Genomic DNA, 19,469 nt, shown 5'->3' on the forward strand with positions numbered 1-19,469 from the left:
TAATTTTGATAATCTTTCAGGGTACTGTAGTTGCCCCATTCCAGTTATTACTTTAGTTGCCCTCCTCTGGACCCTCTCCAGCTCTGCTATGTCTGCCTTGTTTACAGGAGCCCAGAACTGTACACAGTACTCCATGTGTGGTCTGACTAGCGATTTGTAAAGTGGTAGGACTATGTTCTTATCACGGGCATCTATGCCCCTTCTGATGCAACCCATTATGTTATTGGCCTTGGCAGCAGCTGCCTGACACTGGTTTTTGCAGCTTAGTTTGCTGTTTATTAAAATTCCTAGATCCTTTTCCATGTCAGTGTTACCGAGTGTTTTACCATTTAGTATGTACAGGTGACTTGCATTATTCCTTCCCATGTGCATAACCTTACATTTGTCATTGTTAAACCTCATCTGCCACTTATCTGCCCAAGCCTCCAATCTATCCAGATCCCTCTGTAGTAGTATACTGTCCTCTTCAGTGTAAATTACTTTACACAGTTTAGGTGTCATCTGCGAAAATTGATACTTTACTATGCAAGCCTTCTACAAGATCATTAATAAGTATATTGAAGAGAATAGGGCCCAATACTGACCCCTGAAGTGACAGTGACCCAATCTGAATGTGTACCGTTAATAACCACCCTCTGTTTTCTATCATTGAGCCAGTTACTTACCCACATACAGACGTTTTCTCCCAGTCCGAGCATTCTCATTTTATATACTAACCTTTTATGTGGTACAGTGTCAAATGCTTTGGAGAAGTCCAGATACACGACATCCATTGATTCGCCGCTGTCAAGTCTAGAACTTACCTCCTCATAGAAACTGATTAAATTAGTTTGGCATGACCGATCCCTCACGAAGCCATGCTGATTTTCGCGTAGTTAGCCGGCGCATGTGCAATAGTTACTGTGATGCCGTACAAGGAATGGGCATCGCAGTGCGCATGCGCCGGCCAAAGGAATGAGTGCACCGGCGCAGGATATCGGAAGCATAACAAGTTAGTACAAAGGCGGTCAGAGGGAAAGGATGGGCAGGCAGAGGGTAAGAAGGGGCGGGGGGACGCAATGAGAAGGCTGAGCAAGCAGGGCACCCAAGAGAGTAACGCCGCCCTGGGCACTTGCGAGCCCTCATTTGCATATCTTATAAAGATCGTTTTTGAGGGTTCTATAAGTCCAGGATTGATGCCAGAGGTAACGTTTTTATTAACTGTAAGCATGCTAGGGAGCCGTGGGAAGGGTTAAAAAAGTGAAATGCTGGTGACAGACTCCCTTTAACATTTATATAATTGAACAACATTTTAGGGTTAGTTTTACTCTCTTTGGCAATTAATCTCTCGGTCTCTAGTTTGGCCGCTTTTATTTGTTTTTTACATGTTCTATTTATATGCTTTCTTTTTGTCATTTATTGCTTTCTTTACAGTTCTATTTATCCACATTGGTTTTTTTTTGTTCCTTAACCTTTTATTCCCATACGGTATGTACCTCTCACAATGAGATTTTAGGATGTTTTTAAAGATATCCCATTTTGTGGCTGTATTTTTATTTTTGAGGACTTTGTCCCAGTTAGTTAGGCCTATGGCCTCTCTTAGTTGGCTAAATTTAGCTTTTTTGAAGTTTGGTATTTTTGTTCCTCCCTGTAGAAACGCTCTTTTGAATGATAATTGGAAGGTTATTACTTTATGGTCACTATTTCCCAGGTGTCCACCAACCTGCACGTCTGTTGTTCTGTTCGGCCTATTGGTTAATATTAAGTCCAGTATGGCCGTCCCTCTAGTCGGGTCCTGAACCAGTTGGGAGAGGTAATTGTCTTTGGTTATTGCCAAGAACCTGTTTCCCTTATGAGATATACAAGATTCAGTTTCCCAGTCTATATCTGGGTAGTTGAAGTCCCCCATAATAACAACCTCATTATGATCTGCCGCCTCGTCTATCTCGTTTAGTAGTAGATTTTCTGTGGACTCTGGTATATTAGGTGGTTTATAGTAAACTATTAGTAATATATTGTTGTTTTTAGCTCCATATATCTCTACCCACAGTGACTCCACATGTTCATGTCCCTCACTTATATCTTCACGGAGTGTGGGCTTTAGACAAGACTTTACATAAAGGCAGATCCCTCCCCCTCTCCGGTTTTGACGATCCTTTCTAAACAGACTGTAACCTTGTACATTAACTGCCCAGTCATAGCTATCATCCAGCCATGTCTCAGTTATTCCCACTATGTCATAGTTCCCCAGTTTTATTAGTCAGGCTTCTGGCATTAGTATACATACATTTGAGAGGTTTATGTATATACTTTACCCTACACCTTTCCTTCTGAACTGTTCTAGTCCCTCCTTCCATTCCTCGCCCAGTCCCACTACCTTGCCCCCGGTCTCTATCTGCACTATCTTCCCCTCCTATAGTGTAATTACCCTCCCCCTCCCCCCCCAGTCCCTAGTTTAAATACTCCTCCAACCTTCTAGCCATCTTTCTCCCCAGCACAGCTGCCCCTTCCCCATTGAGGTGCAGCCCGTCCCTACGATAGAGCCAGTAGCCGATAGAGAAGTCAGCCCAGGTCTCCAGGAACCCAAACCCCTCCTTCCTACACCAGTTCTTGAGCCACTTGTTAATCTCCCACTGCCTTTCTTGTGTGGCTCGTGGTACAGGCAGTATTTCGGAAGGGGGAAGGAAAAATATAAAAAATATATAAAAAATAGAAAAATTAAATAATATGGTTGCTTAAGTGTGCACACCCTTAAACTAATACTTTGTTGAAGCACCTTTTGATTACAGCACTCAGTCTTTTTGGTATTAGTCTATCAGCATGGTACATTTTGACTTGGCAAGATTTGCCCCCTCTTCTTGGCAAATCGCTCCAAATCTGTCAGATTGTGAGGGCATCTCCTGTGCACAGCCCTCTTCAGATCACCCCACAAATTTTCAATCGGATTCAGGTCTGGGCTCTGGCTGGGCCATTCCAAAACTTTAATCTTCATCTGGTGAAGCCATTCCTTTGTTGATTTGGATGTATGCTTTGGGTCGTTGTCATGCTGAAAGATGAAGTTCCTCTTCATGTTCAGCTTTCTAGCAGAAGCCTGAAGGTTTTGTGCCAATATTGACTGGAATTTAACTGTTCATAATTCCCTCTAGCATAACTAAGGCCCCAGTTCCAGCTGAAGAAAAACAGCCCCAAAGCATGATGCTGCCACCCCCAGCTTCACTGTGGGTATGGTGTTCTTTTGGTAATGTGCAGTGTTGTTTTTGCTCCAAAAAGTTCAACCTTGGTTTCATCAGACCATAACACCTTTTCCTTTGGGAGACTTCAGATGTGTTTTTGCAAAATGTAGCCTGGCTTGGATGTTTTTCTTCGTAAGAAAAGCCTTTCATCTTGCCACTCTACCCCATAGCCCAGACATATGAAGAATACGGGAGATTGTTGTCACATTTACCACACAGCCAGTACTTGCCAGATATTCCTGCAGCTCCTTTAATGTTGCTGTAGGCCTCTTGGTAGCCTCCCAGACCAGTTTTCTTACCGTCTTTTCATAAATTTTGGAGGGACGTCCAGTTCTTGGTAATGTCACTGTTGTGCCATATTTTATCCACTTGATGATGACTGTCTTCACTGTGTTTCATGGTATACATATCTAATGCCTTGGAAATTCATTTGTACCCTTCTCCTGACTGATACATTTTAGCAATGAGATCCCTCTGATGCTTTGGAAGCTCTCTGTGGACCATGGCTTTTGCTGTGGGATGCGACTAAGAAAATTTCAGGAAAGACCAACTAGAGCAGCTGAACTTTATTTGGGGTTAATCAGAGGCACTTTAAATGATGGCAGGTGTATGCTGGCTCCTATTTAACATGATTTTGAATGTGATTGCTTAATTTCTGAACACAGCTACATCACCAGTTATAAGAGGGTGTGCACACTTATGCAACCACATTATTTAATTTTTTTTCTTCCCTCCACCTAAAAGATTTCAGTTTGTTTTTCAATTGAGTGGTACAGTTTATAGGTCACATTAAAGGTGGAAAAAGTTCTGAAATGATTCATCTTTGTCTCATTTTTTTACAGCACAGAAACCTGACATTTTAACAGGGGTGCGTAGACTTTTTATATCCACTGTATATATATTATATACTGTATTTTGTGTATGATGACTGATGATGTCTCGTCAGCAGGGTTAGGCACTTACTAGACTTGAAAAATGAAATGTATAATTGCCCCTGATGGTAATAATTCTGGAAGTCAGCCTTTCATCTTTAGTATTAATAAACTGGACAGATCGGTCTCATTACCCCTACATAGAAAACATTAATATTGGACAAATCTAATTAGCACTGAGCGCAGCCAGCCTGACACATGGCAGTGACAAGTTAGGGGGCTTCAGCGCTGTAGCGCAGGCAGGCACAGCACCTGTAAGAAAGCTTCTCCGAACCTGAAGCAGCACCTGAGCCCTTACTCTGCTGATCGCAGCAGTAGTGCAGGGAAATTGTTAGGGCTGGACTAAATGGGGGAGATTTATCAAAACTGGTGTAAAGGCAAACGGGCTTAGTTGTTCATAGCAACCAATCAGATCCAACCTTTCATTTTTCAGAGCTCCTTTGCAAAATGAAAGGTGAAATCTTAGTTGCCCATAGTAGCCAATAAGCCAGTTTTCCTTTACACCAGTATTGATAAATCTCCCCCAATCAATCTTGCGGCAGGTGGGCGATGATGAGTTCTCTCATCTTTAAAGGGTTGTGCAAGAATGATTTTTTTTTGTTTTTTTTTGTAAACCTCCCACTTTACCGGACCTGTAAAATAAAGCCAACCTAATCCCCCCCCCCCCCACCCTCGTTCTTGCACAACCCCTTTAAATATAACTATAATGTAGATAATCAGAGGAATATTAATGTCATGACTTCATTTTAAAGCCATCAGGACAAACATTGCTGGCCATTATTGGTTCAATCTACACAACTGATGTCGCTGCCATGTGTCAGGCTGGCTGCGCTCAGTGCTAATTCGATTTGTCCGACATTCATTTTTTCTAATTAGGGATAATGCAAAGGATCTGTCTAGTACACTAGAGATGAAAGGCTGACTTTCAAGGGGACAATTATACATTTCATATTTAGAATCCATCTTTCATGCGTCCAGGGTAAAGCTGCATAACCTCTGTGTACTGCTGTGAAGATGTCATCGTTTGCTGTATGTACAGATATATTCTAGAAACCTCTGTACCTATGGCATCCAATGGAACAAGCCACAGTGTTTTTTTCTGCTGACAATGTAATAAACTCCACATGGCTCCATATGAAACAAAAAATAGCCATAGTTTTTTAATTTGTTGGGCGATTGTCTAAGGCTACTTTCACACCTGCGCTAGGTGTGGATCCATCTGGTATCTGCACAGACGGATCCGCACCTATAAATGCAAACTATGGTATCCGTTCAGTGCAGATCCTGCATAAAAAATAACAGCTTTTTCAGATCTGCGATGCGCCGCACAGACCTGTCACTTACCAGTAGGAGGAGCGCCGTCCGGCCACAGACAGCGCATGTAAGTATAAGCTAAGTAACCATGGCAGCCAGGACTGCAGTAGCGTCCTGGCTGCCATGGTAACCGATCGGAGCCCCAGCGATTAAACTGGGACTCCGATCGGAAATGCCGCTCCGCTGACACCAATGATGGGGGGGGGGGAGGAGGGGAGTTGTTAGCCTGTGGCCACTGCCACCAATGCTTTTAATACTGGGGAGGGAGGGGGGGGGGGGGGGGGTCTGGCCCCTGCTGCCTGGCAGCACCCGATCAGGGGGCTGAGATCCGCACAATTAACCCCTCAGGTGCGGCACCTGAGCGGTTAACTGTGCTGATCACAGCCCCCTGTAAGAGATCAGGTGCTGCCAGGCAGCAGAGGGCAGTTATGTACACAGTTCTTAGTATATTCTAACTTGAAGCGTCCCCATTACTATGGGAACGCCTCTGTTAGAATAGACTGTCGGAACTGAGTTTTCACGATCTAACTCAAATCCGATGGTATATTCTAACATAGAGGCGTTCCTATGGTGATGGGGACGCTTCAAGTTAAAATATACCATCGGATTGGAGAAAACTCTGATCCGATGGTATATTAATAGGGACTCCTGACTTTACATTGAAAGTCAATGGGGGACGGATCCGTTTACAATTGCACCAATATTGTGTCAATGTAAACGGATCCGTCCCCATTGACTTACATTGTAAGTCAGGACGGATCCGTTCGGCTTCGCACCGCCAGGCAGACACCAAAACGCTGGTGTCCGCTTCCAGAGCGGAATGGAGGCGGAACGGAGCCAAACTAATGCATTCTGAATGGATCCGCATCCATTCAGAATACATTGGGGCTAAACTGATCCGTTTGGGGCCGCTTGTGAGAGCCTTGAAACGGATCTCACAGGCGGACCCTGAAACACCAGTGTGAAAGTAGCCTTAGTTAGGGATTCATTTTTTGCGGTATGAGATGATGGTTTGATTGGCACTATTTTAGGGTGCATATGACTTTTTGATCGCTTGGTATTACACTTTTTGTGATGTAAGTTGACAAAAAAAAAGCCATTTTTTTACACACTTTTTATTTATTTTTTACGGTGTTCACATGAGGGGTTAGGTCATGTGATATTTTTATACAGCAGGTTTTTACGGACACGGCGATACCCAATATGTATACTTTATTTATTTATTTAAGTTTTACACAATAACAGCATTTTTGAAACAAAAAAAATCATGTTTAAGTGTCTCCATATTCTGAGAGCCATATTTTATTAATTTTTTTGGGCGATTGGCTTATTTTTTGCAGGATGAGGCGACTTAGATTGGTACTATTTTTTGGGGGGGAATACACCTTTTTGATTGCTTGGTGTTGCATTTTTAGTGATGTAAGTTGACAAAAAAAAAGTTTTTTTTTATCACAGTTTTTATTTTTTATGGTGTTCATCTGAGGGATTAGGTCATGTGATATTTTTATAGAACAGGTCGTTACGGACGTGACAATAGCTAATATGTATACTTTTTTTCATTTATTTAAATTTTACACAACAATATAATTTTTGAAACAAAAAAAATAAATATCACGTTTTAGTGTCTTGATAGTCTGAGAGCCATAGTTTTTTATTTTTTGGGCGATTAGCTTAGGTAGAGGCTGATTTTTTGCGCGATGAGGTGGCGGTTTGATTGGCACTAAATGTTTTTTTTTAGCAGTTTTTATTTTATTTTTTTGACGGTGTACACCTGAGGGGTTAGGTCATGTGATATTTTTATAGAGCCAGTCGATACGGACTTTTCTTTTTTTCCCTATTTTTTTTTTTACTTTATTTTGGGAAAAGGAAGCTTTTTTTTTTATTTATTTTTTTTACCTGAAACTTTTAATTTTATTTGTAAAACTTTATTTTTTTTAATTCTTTTGTTCACTTTGTTTTTGTCCCACTCTGAGACTTCAACTTTTGGGAGTCTGATCCCCTTCACAATGCTTTACAATACTTCTGTATTGTAAAGCTTTGACTGTAAGTGTATTACTGAATGAAATACATTTACAGCTTCCTGCCTGTGAGATCCAGGGGGCTGGATCTCACAGGCTGTCATGGAAGGCAGCCATAATGCCTAAGGAAGGCATCGGGCTGCCTTCCCTGCCATCGGGTCCCCGTCAGAGCAGCGCGGGGAACCGATGGCAGCTCCGATCCCCGTAAGGACATCGCACGTGCCGCTGTCAGTGCTGACCACGGCACATGAAGGGTTAATGCGCCACTATCAGTGACTGCCGGACCCCTGCTGCAGATTAGGCAGGCGCAAGCTCTTGCACCCGCCGGATTAGCACGCCGCCGTACATGTACGGCGCTGGCTGTTAAGTCACGTCCGGTTTCGCCGTACATGTACGGCGCTGGTCGTTAAGGGGTTAAATAATTCTGCTGGGATTCGAACTTAACCACTGAACTATAGAGCTTCATGGGTAACCTGCTATAACTATATTATGTCTAAAACCCTCAGTAGTAGTTTCCCACATATTATGCATTCATATATATCAGAGGTATGATTTTATATATATTTTTTTTGTAATTACACATTTATTTTGTGCCATACAAAAAAAATAAAAAATAACGATACTTCTGCTGTATAGAAATACCTAATACATGCAAAACTACTATGAGGTTTTTCTATCACAACTTAGCATTGAGCTTTATAGCTCAGTGGTTGAGGTTCTTCCATTTAATGTAGAAGGTTGTGAGTTCAAATCCAAGCAGGAACATTTCAGAAAGAGAGGGTAATTAGACTTAAATACACAGGGTGTCAATGCTTGGGGATACCCCCTTCATGGTCATACTACTGATTCCATATATGGAGTCAGAGCAGGGACTCCTAAGCCAGAAAGAGTCCCGACTCTTCGGGATTACCCACTGTTTAGCGATCTGCGACTAGACATGAGTGGGCCCCCTTTCCAGACAAAACGAGCCATCATAACTAATGAAAGGTATTTGGGAATTTATTTATAATAAAGTAATATTTATGTATTTTCATTTTCTTAATTCCCAGAAAAATAAGGTTTTCATATAACAGCTGATTCCAAAAGATCTGGAGTTCTGGGCCTTTGTTAGGTCGAGCATGCTCAGTGTGTTGCTATCAATTCTCTAGCTAAATGTCTTGTGAAACAAAGGGAGTGTTAGGGTACTTTCACACTTGCGGCAGAGGATTCCAGCAGGCAGTTCCGTCGCCAGAACGGAATGCAAACTGACGTATGCAAACTGATGGCATTTGTCAGACGGATCCGGATCCGTCTGACAAATGCATTGAAATGCCGGATCCATTTCTCCAATGTCATCCGGAAAAACAGATCCGGTATAAAAAAAAAAAATTTGCATTTTTTTAGTGCTGAATCAGTTTTGCCGGAACACTTAATGAAGGATCCGGCACTAAATACACTTCAATGTAAATTAATGCCGGATCCGGAATTCTGGTAAGTGTTCAGTCTTTTTTGGTGGAGAGAAAACTGCAGCATGCTGCAGTATTTTCTCCGTCTTGAAATGGCAAAAAGACTGAACTGATGCATCCTGAACGGATTGCTCTCCATTCAGAATGCATTAGGATTAGGCCTCATGCACACGACCGTAGTTATGGTCCGCATCCGAGCCGCAGTTTTTGCGGCTTGGATGCGGACCCATTCACTTCAATGGGGCCGCAAAAGATGCGGACAGCACTCTGTGTGCTGTCCGCATCCGTTGCACCGTTCTGTGGCCCCGCAAAAAAAATATAGCATTTCCTATTCTTGTCCGTTTTGCGGACAATAATAGGCATGTCTACAATTGGCCGCCCGTTCCGTAAATTGCGGAAGGCACACGGGCGGCTTCCGTTTTTTGCGGATCCGTGGTTTGCGGACCGCAAAAAACAGCACGGTCGTGTGCATGTAGCCTAAAACTGATCAGTTCTTTTCCGGTATTGAGCCCCTAGGACGGAACTCTATGCGGGAAAAGAATTTCGCTAGTGAGAAAGTACCCTTAGTGTGCTGGCGATTACTGAGTAGAGGGGGCGTGACCGGACTGTATATCAGGCAGCCGATCAATAAACATCAACACTCACAGCAGGAAAGCTAAGGATTGTGGGGATTGTAGTCTTAAGTTTTGTGAGGGAAGATCAGACGCCATGATACTCTCAGTGTGTTGCAGGCTCACATAGGAGATAGACAAATGGATTGCAAGGTAAATTGAAACTCTGGTTATATGTACAGGTATGGGTTCTGGTTGGGTCACAGCTTGCAGCCTTAATGCGGTTTTTCAAAAATTAAGTTACTTTACTGGAATACCCCTTTAAGTGGAGGACAATATTATTCACTAATATTGGGTTTCAATATCTCCAAACCATAGCCACCCCCTGCACAAAGCTTCTTCTTCATAACAGCAGTTAATAAAACCATCCTAAATGACCTACTGGTCTGACTCCATCTTTTTGTTTGCACGGAAAGCCACTGGCACAGCGCAGGACTTCTATAATGTCCTACAGAATAGACACATATTACATACGTTACCTATAGGGACAAAAGGTGACTCCTTAGACTTCCTCATCAGCTTTGAGGTTGTTGAGTCGCTTTCTTGGGGTGTCCATTCTTCAGATGACATGTTTGCGTTCTATGTGGAAGAAATCATGATACAATAACATTAAGTAACACTTTATTGCTCCTCATTTTATCTAGTCATTGAATTTACCATTTATACATGAAATGCGTAGAGGCAGAGCTCATTTGCCTCCCTTTCTTCCCAGGCCTATAAGACTGATCACACCACATTCTCCATAAGGGGGTATATTATTCCCCAGATATATGAAATTAAAAAAAAAAAAAAATTACACGTTTAGAGCTCTATTTAGTTAGGTAAACGGATGGAAACATAATAAAACATATGCAGAAGAACAAAGAGCACTGAACTGTGAGCATCTCCTTATAATCCTTATAACGAGGCAACATTTCTAATAAACAGAACGTACAATTGAGCCTCACTGCACATGAATAGGGTACCTCTCGTAAAGAAATAAAAATACAGAACCAAAACAAGTCAAAAACCCCAAATATGTAGAACTATCAAATATTTTAGTACATTGAACTCCATAAAAATGTATTATATATATATATATATATATACACATACATACACACATACATACATACACAGTATACACACACACAAGTTCTATAAAAAAAAAAAAAAAAGTACAGAGGGAACACTAGACTATAAATCAAGCATAAGATGTTATAACATATATAACATATAAAGGTATATTTGGAGCAGGGCTGTGGAGTCGGAGGCAATATTGGGTACCTGGAGTCGGAGTCAGCAAAAAATGAACCGACTCCGACTCCTACTCCTACTAAATTTAAATTGGAATAAAAAAAAAAAAAAAGAAAGCAAGTTTAAATGTCCCAATCCACAAAAAGTTATAATTAATTACCGTATTTTTTGCCCTATAAGACGCACCTGCCCATAAGACGCACCTAGGTTTTTGAGGAAGAAAATAAGAAAAAAAATATTTTGAACCAAAAGGTGTGCTTTTGGTGGGTTTTGAACTAATGGTGGTCTGTGGATGACACTATTATGGGGGCATCTGTGGATGGCACTGTTATGGGGGCATCTGTGGGTGGCACTGTTATGGGGGCATCTGTGGGTGGCACTGTTATGTGGGATCATTGTGGGGGCATCTGTGGATGACACATATATAGCATCTTATCTTATGTGTCATCCAAAGATCCCCCACTAACTTTTTGGCAGTCAGGAGGCCGGGCGGGCGCTCGCAGCGTAGCTCACTACGTCACGCTCCTGCTTCATTCATAAAGTGGGCGGAGCAGGCGCGTGATGTAGTGAGCTACGCTACGGCCGCCCACCCGGCCTCCTGACTGCCAAGAAGTTAGTAGTAAGTAGTACAGCGCTAGATTTAAGATGATTGGAATACTTTAACAATACACACAAGTTAGATATGATTACCGTATACTACAGTGAGCGGGGCCCGGTGTAGTAGAATACAGATGCCGGCCCCCAGCCCCTCCTCCCTCTCAGCCTATTCACCGGACAGTTGCAGCAGTCGCCCCATAAGACGCACTGCTATTTCCCCCCCACTTTTGGGGGGGAAAAGTGCGTCTTATAGGGCAAAAAATACGGTACTTCTCTACTGTAAGAATAAAGGCCAATGCATGCAGTGCGTCACGTTACCGCAAAACGAACACGTTAAGTGACCATGAAGAAGCGTGCTTTTCATATGCTTCACTATATGGAACGCAACGCACAGTTAAGGAGCGGCAATACCTATACTTTCCATTGTGTTGTGCTCCGCTGTTACAGGGAACGCATCGCCCATGGTTAACCTAGCCTCTCACTGATAACTGATTAAGTCAATATGTTTTTTGCAGTGACTGGAGACACTTGTATAAGTGACGGGAATGGATAGTCAATAGCTCAAGACTGAAGCTGTAAACCATTTGAAAGACTGCTGTCATTCAGCTAAGGCTATAAAAACTTGTAAACTCAGATTGTTGGCTTAAACTTTAAACATGACTATGGGATTCTACTAGGGAAATCATGTTTTACAATAAATGCCCCTTCCTCTGCCCCTTCCTGGATCCCCCCACTGCCCGATCTTCAGCAGAAGATCAGCACACAAAGGAGAAGGCAGCGGCTTCCTAGCCAGTAGTTCTGTGGTAATGACATGTATGTTGCCTTTCTTTCCTTCAAGGAATGTATAAAATACATTCACATATTAAATACAGAGGAGTCGGACGTACCAAAAACTGAGGAGTCAGAGTATTTATCTACCGTCTCCACAGCCCTGATTTGGAGGTAAAGTAACCATAAGGCTCCATTCACACGTCCGTAGTGTGTTGCAGACCCGCAAATTGCAGATCCGCAACACACCGGCCCGGCACCCCTATAGAAATGCCTATTCTTGTCCGCAGCTGCAGACAAGAATAGGACATGTTCTATCTTTTGCGGAGCTGCGGGACCCAAAGATTGGGGCCGCGCTCCGCAAATGTGGATGCGGACAGCACACAGTGTGCTGTCCGCATCCATTCCGACCCCATCGAGAATGAATGGGTTCGCACCCGTTCCGCAAAATTGCGGAAACGGATGCGGACCCATTTGCGGACGTGAATGGAGCCTAAACCTGCATACTTGCAAGACCCGTGTCTATCTGGACAACAGGGCCCCATTTGCCTGCCGCAGAGTATGAAGAGTTGTCTTGCATAACCTGTGGATCAGTCATAAAAGTCCAGGATGGGAATACACATTTATAGAGACTAGATACGTATGGAGACTTATTGGTAATGCTCCATGACATGGGAAAATAATATGCAAAGAGGTATCTCTCAAGAAAAGAGAACCATCTTGCTGCTACCATCACCTTTTGAAAGTGGCTCCCTATGAGTCAAAGTCCAAATTTGTATGTTTAAACTGTTTTACCAATATAAAAAATCCACATGTACAAGTTACAACTCTGTTGTCAGCAGCATACAAGCATTACAACACTGACTAAACACATTAAGAAAAAAAAGCAGTAGAATGAGTCCTTGGGGGCCACATTGTATCAGCAATCATTGAGTTAAACCCACAATTTAAGCATACCCTCTAACCCATAAGTAGGATACCCCACCTAGTCAGCATAAAAAAATGCCAGATAACATTCAGCCATTCAATGTTATTGAACTTCATAACAAGTACAAATGAAACAAATAAACTTAATATTCCACACTCCAAAGACATACTGATAAGGAACTTAGATTGTGAGCCCCATTGGGGACAGAGCGATGTCTGTAATGCGCTATGGAATATGTCAGCGCTATATAAGTGCGTAAAATAAATAAATAATTATTTATTTATTTTTTAAAAGGTTTGGGGGAGAAGCGAAGGAGAGAAAGGTGAGGAAAGGAAGGAAGGGAAGACAGGGAAGGAGATGCAATCAGTATCCGCCTCTGTTTCGAGCTGCTGTCAGATACTGGGAACATTTGGATGAATACTCTCGTGACGTGTATTTTTCAAATGAGGTGCCGAAAAGCAGTAGACTCTACAAAAGTCTTCCATGGTTGCCACATGGCACTGTGTTTGTCTAAATGACCATAGGTCTCCACTAGGGCTGCAGCTATCGACTATTTTTGCAATCCAGTATTCTACCGAATCCCGATTAATCCAACAATTAATCGAGTACTCTAATAACAAAAAAAGAATTAAAAGAATGTTTTCCTTTATAAAAACTTATCAGCCCCTCCATGCCATCAGCTCCCCCCCCCCCCCCATGCCATCAGGCTCCCCCCCCCGTGCCATCAGGCTGCCCCATCAGCTGCTCCCCAGTGCCATTCGCTTCCTCCCCAGTGCCATCCGCTTCCTCCCCAGTGCCATCCGCTTCCTCCCCAGTGCCATCCGCTTCCTCCCCAGTGCCATCCGCTTCCCCCCAGTGCCATCAGCTTCCCCCCAGTGCCATCAGCTCCCCCCCTAGTACCATCAGCTTCCCCCCAGTGCCATCAGCTTCCCCCCCCCAGTACCATCAGCTTCCCCCCCCAGTGCCATCAGCTTCCCCCCCCAGTACCATCAGCTTCCCCCCCCAGTACCATCAGCTTCCCCCCAGTGCCATCAGCTTCCCCCCCCAGTACCATCAGCTTCCCCCAAGTACCATCTCCCCCCTCCTAGCCATGTCCCCAGTGCCATCAGCTCCCCCCCAGTGCCATCAGCTCCCCCCCTAGTACCATCAGCTTCCCCCCAGTGCCATCAGCTTCCCCCCCCCAGTACCATCAGCTCCCCCCCCCCAGTGCCATCAGCTTCCCCCCCCAGTACCATCAGCTTCCCCCCCCAGTACCATCAGCTTCCCCCCAGTGCCATCAGCTTCCCCCCCCAGTACCATCAGCTTCCCCCAAGTACCATCTCCCCCCTCCTAGCCATGTCCCCAGTGCCATCAGCTCCCCCCCCAAGTACCATCAACTTCCCCCAAGTACCATCTCCCCCTCCTAGCCATGTCCCCAGCGCCGGTGAAATAAAATATTTACCTATTCTGTAGGGGAGCTGTAGACACTCCAGAGATCTTTCATCTTTTACTTCACGCGCTGCACTGGGATCTGACGTCAGACAGCATCAGGTCACAGCGCGCGCTTACGTGCACTACGTCCTGATGATGTGTGTATGCCAGCTTCTAGTGCAGCAAGGTGCGGGCAAGTGCTTCACTCACACTCCATGGTCACATGACACAAGCAAATCCTCGATACCCAAAAATTGCATCGAGGTTTATTTTGTGTCGAGTTACTCAATTCAATCGAGTACTCGTTTCAGCCATAGTCTCCACTATAATCTCCTCCGTCCTAAAGTCAAACTTTTTAACAAGCCTTGGGAGATGACAAGGGAAAATAGCCAAATATCCATCCGCAGACAGAATGGAGTAAGATTCTGGCTGCCTGAGTTTGCCTGCTTTGGATGCCACGTAGGTAGGGTATTGGCTCTCCTTGAAGAGGCCAGCTATGTATGCAGACTTATTGGCAATGCTCCATGGGAAAATAATATGCAAAGTGCTTTGCACTGATTAGTTTGTCTTGGGCTTCACGCTTCAGACCCTCCAGTTTGTGTTCCTCCACAAAGCGGATGAAACCTCTGTAGTATCAGGGACTGTGCCAGTTGTAAGGAATGGAGCTGTCCCAATTCCCACCATTGCAGGGCTCTTTGTACAAAATGGCTCACTACACTTTGCCCATTTTGGAGCCCCAAGCAAAGTGAAGCCCTTCCAAAAGATGGCACCATGAGAGAAACCTCTTTACATAAAGTGAATCTAAATTAAATCAATGTCTGGTGTGACCATCCTTTGCCTTCAAAACAACATCTGCTGCTCTAGGTTTCGGTCAGGGGAGTCGGTCAGAATTAGGCTAGGTCTACACGGCAACATTTGTCGCGCAACGTTTTGTCGCACCAATGTCGCGCGACAATTTCTATAATGGTAGTCTATGGTGTCGCACTGCAACATGCTGCGACGCGACAGTCGCAAAAAATCCATTTGAGATGGATATTTCTGCGACTGTCGCAGTGTGACACCAGAGACTACATCATAAAAATTGTCGCGCGACAAATGTCGTCGTGTAGACCTAGCCTAAATGGTGTCCTCAATGTTTAGAAACACAAGCAGATACTTATCCAGCAAACAAAACCACCAGAGGGTCGTCTGATCAGCTCCAAGTGTATTCTGCAGCAGGACAATGACCCTAAACATACAGCCAATGTCATTAACCCCTTCAGGGCTCCAGATGGCGACCAAAATGGTCGCAAATGCGACCTAGAATTGCTAAATGGTGACAAGACTTTGTAGTCTTGTCGCCATTTGTGCCTAGACCCGCCGCTGCTCTGCCGCTTTCACATTACTGACATGGCACGCGCTGCTGTCAGCGCGTCCCATGTCCTTCTCAACAACACAGGGGAGAAGGAGGCAGTCCCTCCCCCCTGCACCGCTGCCACCAATGGGCCGATCGGACCGGAAAAGACTCTCGCTGCGCAAATCGGTCCTAGGCGGAGGAATCTTCTGGCAGCAATCGCTCCTTTGACAATTTTGACCGACTTGCGCAGAGAAAGAAAGCATTTTCCGGTCCGATCGGGGTGCGCAGGGATCCGGCGCATGCGCAGTGGACAAGTGGAAGCCAGTGCCAGTAGTTTGCACGGGCGCAGACTACAATGTCCACTGCGCCTGTGCGAGACTACGGAGCAGAGATTACACGAGGTCAGGATAGTGCAGTGAATAAATTAAGTAGTAGGCGGTGCTGGGCTCCGGATCGATGGGCGCGGCTGGGCTCCAGGAGATCGTGGGACAACCCCTTGGGCCCCTGACAGAGGTGATTTACATATGAATAAGATCGCTTTTTATAACAATATAAGGCACACAGAGCATAAACAGAGGGATCATTGTAAACACTGCATGAAGACTAATGGGCCCATATAAATATCTACATATCGTTAATCCTGGTGACAGAATCCCTTTAAGGCCTCATGCACACGACCGTTGTTTTATTCCGTGTCCGTTGCGCCGTTTTTCGTGATTTTCAGTGGACCCATTGATTTCCAATGGGTCCATTGAAAACTCGGCTAATGCACCTTTTGCCATCCGCGTCCGTGATCCGTGGTTCCAGTCCGTAAAAAAAATATAACCTGTCCTATTATTTTCGCGGAAAACGGTTCGCGGACCCATTCAATCAATGGGACCACTAAAAAACGCGGAGGCACACAAGATTGTCATCTGCGTCCGCGTCCATTTTTTTCCTATCATTTGCATAGCAAACCTGTCTTAGACTTTTTTTTACTTTCCTTTATGTCTGGTGGTCCCTCAAAAATAAAGGAAGACACACGGAAACAAAAACGGAAACGGATCACGGAACAACGGAACCCCGTTTTGCGGACCGATAAAAACAACTGTCGTGTGCATGAGGCCTAATAAAAATAAAGTGAATGAAAATGAAAGCATTCTTACTTTTTTTTGCAAGTGCCAAAAAACGTGTGTGAGGAAGGCTCGTGACCAGAGCCGAAACGTTGCACCACTGGGGTGAATAAAGGGTTCACTTGCTTTTATTTCTTGGAGTGCCGCTCTTTTTTCCGGATTTATATATATATATATATATATATATATATATATATATATATAAACACATACATATTATTTGCTTTTTTTTACAGTTTGAATACAAAAAACTTCTAATCCAAACTTTCTACATAAAAATGTCAAAGCTTGCACTTCCTAGTGAAGAATCGTGTTAATCTTTTTTCTTCTCCTATGTTACAGGACTGAACAGTGACTAGTGTCAAGCAGTTTGCCGAATAACCTCGCCGCCAAGATTAACAAAGGCGACATGGAGAGAGAACAGTGAGCGGTGATCGTGCAGCTCTGTCTGGCCTTGCTGCTTACAGGCTGCCAGGAAGGGAGTGTGACAGGCCCTTATCTGCGGCTGCTGGCAGAAACTGAGGCCTTGCTGAGCAAATGATACAAGTACGGGTACAGTCAAGGACACATTAATCCTATTCAATTACGGATAATCACATGTCTAATCAAAGCCCTGCACTGTAAATGAAACCCCTCCTCACCAGTCTGGGTGTCAGCTCCTAACCCTTCACCAATACAGACCGAGAACTGCTGACCGCTGCCACTGTGGCATTGAGGACTGAACCCTTGTATTCTATTGTGAGTCCTGGGTGGGAATCTGACAGCTCTAACAGGGGAGGGTACGCCGAACAAATGGGGTTTCAGTGACATTTTTCCAGATTAAAGCCTCATTCACACGTCCGTGTCCGTGCTCAAATCCGTGAGAAGGTGGTCAGTGATACAGCCGTGAAGCTGTCGGTGAAGGATCCATGTGTCCGTTTTTTGCTGTCCGTGTGCCATCCGTGTTGCACTGACACTGCACAGCTTAAAAATAATTTTCAAAGCATCTCTGCCTAATGATCCGTGAAACTTGCATTGTTGCATCCGTGGATTTCACGGACCCATAGACTATAATGAGCGCGATAGATCTGTGAACACGGACAAAATAGAGCCAAGCTAAAACCCTGACCCACGGACCGTGCTAAAACACTGATGTCTGAATACACACATTAAAATAAATTGGGACGTGTGAATTGTCCACATCCGACCTACATTTTTTGCAGATTGAATGCGGACCTATTCATTTCAATGGAGCTGTCCACATCCGCACTTCCGTTCCACGGCCCCGCAAGAAAAAAATAGAACATGTCCTATTCTTGTATGTTCTGCATAAAAGGATAGGACATTTCTATAGAGGGCAGGATGTTCCATTCCGCAAAATGCAAGACGCACACAACCGGTATCCATGTTTTGCGGACTGCAAAAACGCCAACGGCCGTGTGCATGAGCCCCGGGGCTGCTTTTGCACATAGAGGATCAATTGTGTCGCACACTATGTTTGCACCATAATCTGCGACTTTTTGACTTCTCAACGCTTTTCTAAAGTGGTAGGAAAAGTGTTGGCGTTTAGCGGGAGGGGCGGGGCTTACCTGCCAGATTTACTGCAATATATGCCAAAAGCTGGAGTAAGCTATAGCTCAAGTCTGTGCCAGCCCCTAGATGATGCAGACTAGCGTTTAGGGTGCACAGGGTGCCAGAGATGCGACTGATTTATTAACAGGCATCTTACTCTGGCGCAGGGGGTCAAGACTGCCATATTGGAACACCATCTCTGCCCCCATTGTTTTTTACTGGCATTTCTATGCACTTTTGAAGTTTTTAGTACTCTTTTATTGCACTTTTTGATGTGTATTTTTTTTGTGTAGTAAAAATGCCAGCTCCAGATGTTAGCTGAAGGTCTATGGGAAATATGAATTGCAGGACATACAAACTTTTTTGTCACTGGTGTTTTTGTTCATTCAGTGGTAGTTTTTGCCTTTCTTGATTTTTCAAAAACATGCCGTAGCTCTTGGTGTTTTTCCTGGCAATTTGAATCCCCTTCTCTATTGAGAAAAAAGGGCATGAAGAAAATGCTAGTGGTAAGACACACTGGGCCTCATGTATCAAAACTGTAAAACTGTCTTAGTTGCCCATAGCAACCAATCAGAGCTCAACTTACTTTTTTTTTTTGAGCTCCTGTGTGAGAGGCCAATGCTTTTCTCTATAATGTGCAAGTACGGCCACCAACACTGGATTGAAGGGTGGTCGTAACCATGGAAACGAGCAGTGTATCGTGTGATGGAAAAATGAATCCATCCAGCAAAGGAAGCAATATGGACAATCACAATACATTAGTAAGTGCCTTGTATTAACTTTCTCTACATGATAAATGCCATTTTCTGAAGTGAGACAAGTGACACAAGATTGTCAGGGCCAACTAAGGCCCCTTGGAGACGAGCACTGCTGTTACACCTAGAGGCTCTGCTCTCTCTGCAACTGCGGCACCCTCTGCACTCTGATTGACTGTAGGAGAAGTCAGGTGTGATCACGTTTACACTGCCTGGCCCTGTCAAAAAGTGCAGAGGGAGCAGA

The 19,469-nt window shown here is 44.2% G+C and overlaps 1 protein-coding gene across 1 annotated transcript in view; it reads right to left on the reverse strand.

Moving 5' to 3' along the window:
* HIGD1C (HIG1 hypoxia inducible domain family member 1C) overlaps positions 1 to 19,469 on the reverse strand; it is a 48,985-nt gene that overhangs the window by 27,751 nt on the left and 1,765 nt on the right. Inside the window, exon 2 of the mRNA XM_040425930.1 lies at positions 10,012 to 10,113. Coding sequence (XP_040281864.1) covers positions 10,012 to 10,102 — 91 coding nt within the window. The 5' untranslated portion in view covers positions 10,103 to 10,113. The remainder of the gene's footprint in view (positions 1 to 10,011; positions 10,114 to 19,469) is intronic.

Source organism: Bufo bufo, chromosome 3 (genome assembly GCF_905171765.1).
Source record: "Bufo bufo chromosome 3, aBufBuf1.1, whole genome shotgun sequence".
NCBI classification, from domain to species: Eukaryota; Metazoa; Chordata; class Amphibia; order Anura; family Bufonidae; genus Bufo; species Bufo bufo.